The 2050-nt window shown below is 31.6% G+C and overlaps 1 protein-coding gene across 1 annotated transcript in view; it reads left to right on the forward strand.

Moving 5' to 3' along the window:
- The window catches only part of LOC119415803 (butyrophilin subfamily 3 member A2), a 10862-nt gene extending 10839 nt beyond the window's left edge, over positions 1–23 (forward strand). Inside the window, exon 6 of the mRNA XM_037683012.1 lies at positions 20–23. Within this exon, the coding sequence (XP_037538940.1) occupies positions 20–23 (4 nt within the window). The remainder of the gene's footprint in view (positions 1–19) is intronic.
- Positions 24–2050: the final 2027 nt, after the last annotated feature.

Genomic DNA, 2050 nt, shown 5'->3' on the forward strand with positions numbered 1-2050 from the left:
ACACACGTCCATGTTCCAGGTAGGACAGTCAGCGTCAAACCTGCAGCACTTCTGTTATCGACATAGTTAACTGTTTTATTACTGACTGTTTTATTACTGACTGTTTTATTACCGATTGTTATATTACTGACCGTTTTATTACTGACTGTTTTGTTACTGACTGTTTTATTACAGACTGTTTTATTGCAGAGTGTTTTATTGCTGACTGTTTTATTGCAGACTGTTTTATTTCTGACTGTTTTATTGCTGACTGTTTTGTTACTGAATGTTTTATTGCAGACTGTTTTATTACTGAATGTTTTATTGCAGACTGTTTTGTTACTGAATGTTTTATTGCAGACCATTTTATTACTGACTGTTTTATTGCTGACTGTTTTATTGCTGACTGTTTTATTACTGACTGTTTTATTACTGGATGTTTTATTACTGAGTGTTTTGTTACTGACTGTTTTATTGCAGACTGTTTTATTGCAGACTGTTTTATTACTGACTGCTTTATTACTGAATGTTTTATTGCAGACTGTTTTGTTACTGAATGTTTTATTATCGACTGTTTTATTACTGAGTGTTTTGTTACTGACTGTTTTATTACAGACTGTTTTGTTACTGACTGTTTTATTACTGACTGTTTTATTACCGACTGTTTTATTACTGACTGTTTTATTGCAGACTGTTTTGTTACTGAATGTTTTATTGCAGACTGTTTTATTACTGAATGTTTTGTTACTGACTGTTTTATTACAGACTGTTTTATTGCAGAGTGTTTTATTGCTGACTGTTTTATTTCTGACTGTTTTATTGCTGACTGTTTTGTTACTGAATGTTTTATTGCAGACTGTTTTATTACTGAATGTTTTATTGCAGACTGTTTTGTTACTGAATGTTTTATTGCAGACCATTTTATTACTGACTGTTTTATTGCTGACTGTTTTATTGCTGACTGTTTTATTGCTGGATGTTTTATTGCAGACTGTTTTGTTACTGAATGTTTTATTACAGACTGTTTTGTTACTGAGTGTTTTATTGCAGACTGTTTTATTACTGAATGTTTTATTGCAGACTGTTTTATTGCAGACTGTTTTATTACTGAATGTTTTATTACTGAATATTTTGTTACTGAATATTTTATTACAGACTGTTTTGTTACTGAGTGTTTTATTACTGACTGTTTTGTTACTGACTGTTTTGTTACTGACTGTGTTTCAGACCAGTTCTTCATTGTCCAGTGTAAAAACTCAGTTCCTGTCATCTTGGCTGTAGTTCTGTGTTTCATCCTGATTGTTGCTGTTGTCGTTGTTTTTATCTGGAGATGGAGACAAAGAAAAGTTTGTGAGTTTAATCTTTTTATTTATTTCAAGAAATAATCTGTTTTGTTTTAATTCACTGACATAAAACTAAACTGCTCCAACTTCCTGTTTCTGCAGCAACAGAGAAACAAGCAGAGAATAAAAATGAAGAGCAAGGACACCTGATGGATGAAGAAAGGTCTAAACTTGAGGAGGAGTTACTGAGGATTAAGATTAAAGATGAGGAACATTTGAAACACAACTTTGATGTTTTCATGAAGATAAAAGAAAAACTGGAGGAGCTGAAAAAACAACTCACTGTCCTCAGTAAGGAGGAAGAGAAAGAGTTTGAAGAGAATGAGAAGATGTTTAAGGAAGTCGAGTTTAAAATTAAAAACTCGATGGGAGCTGTTCTCATTAATGCAGAAGATCATGTAAAACTGAAAGAGTTCATGAATCAGCACATCAACAAACTGGAAGAGAGAAAGAGAAAACATGAAGTGCTGGATCTGAACACAGATCAGTTAATTCACAAAGTGAGAGGAGAAATTATTATGATGGAGGGAAAGAAACCGGAGCAGAGAAAAATGAAAGAAACTGACGAACAATTAAAAAAGAGTGAAACAGAAGAAAACATTTAACTGAACATGACAGTAATAATCTGTTCTTTAAATAATCTGTTCTTTAAATAATCTGTTCTTTAAATAATCTGTTCTTTAAAATAATCTGTTCTTTAAATAATCTGTTCTTTAAAATAATCTGTT

The sequence above is a fragment of the Nematolebias whitei genome, chromosome 1, assembly GCF_014905685.2.
Source record: "Nematolebias whitei isolate Nwh7 chromosome 1, NemWhi1, whole genome shotgun sequence".
NCBI lineage: Eukaryota > Metazoa > Chordata > Actinopteri > Cyprinodontiformes > Rivulidae > Nematolebias > Nematolebias whitei.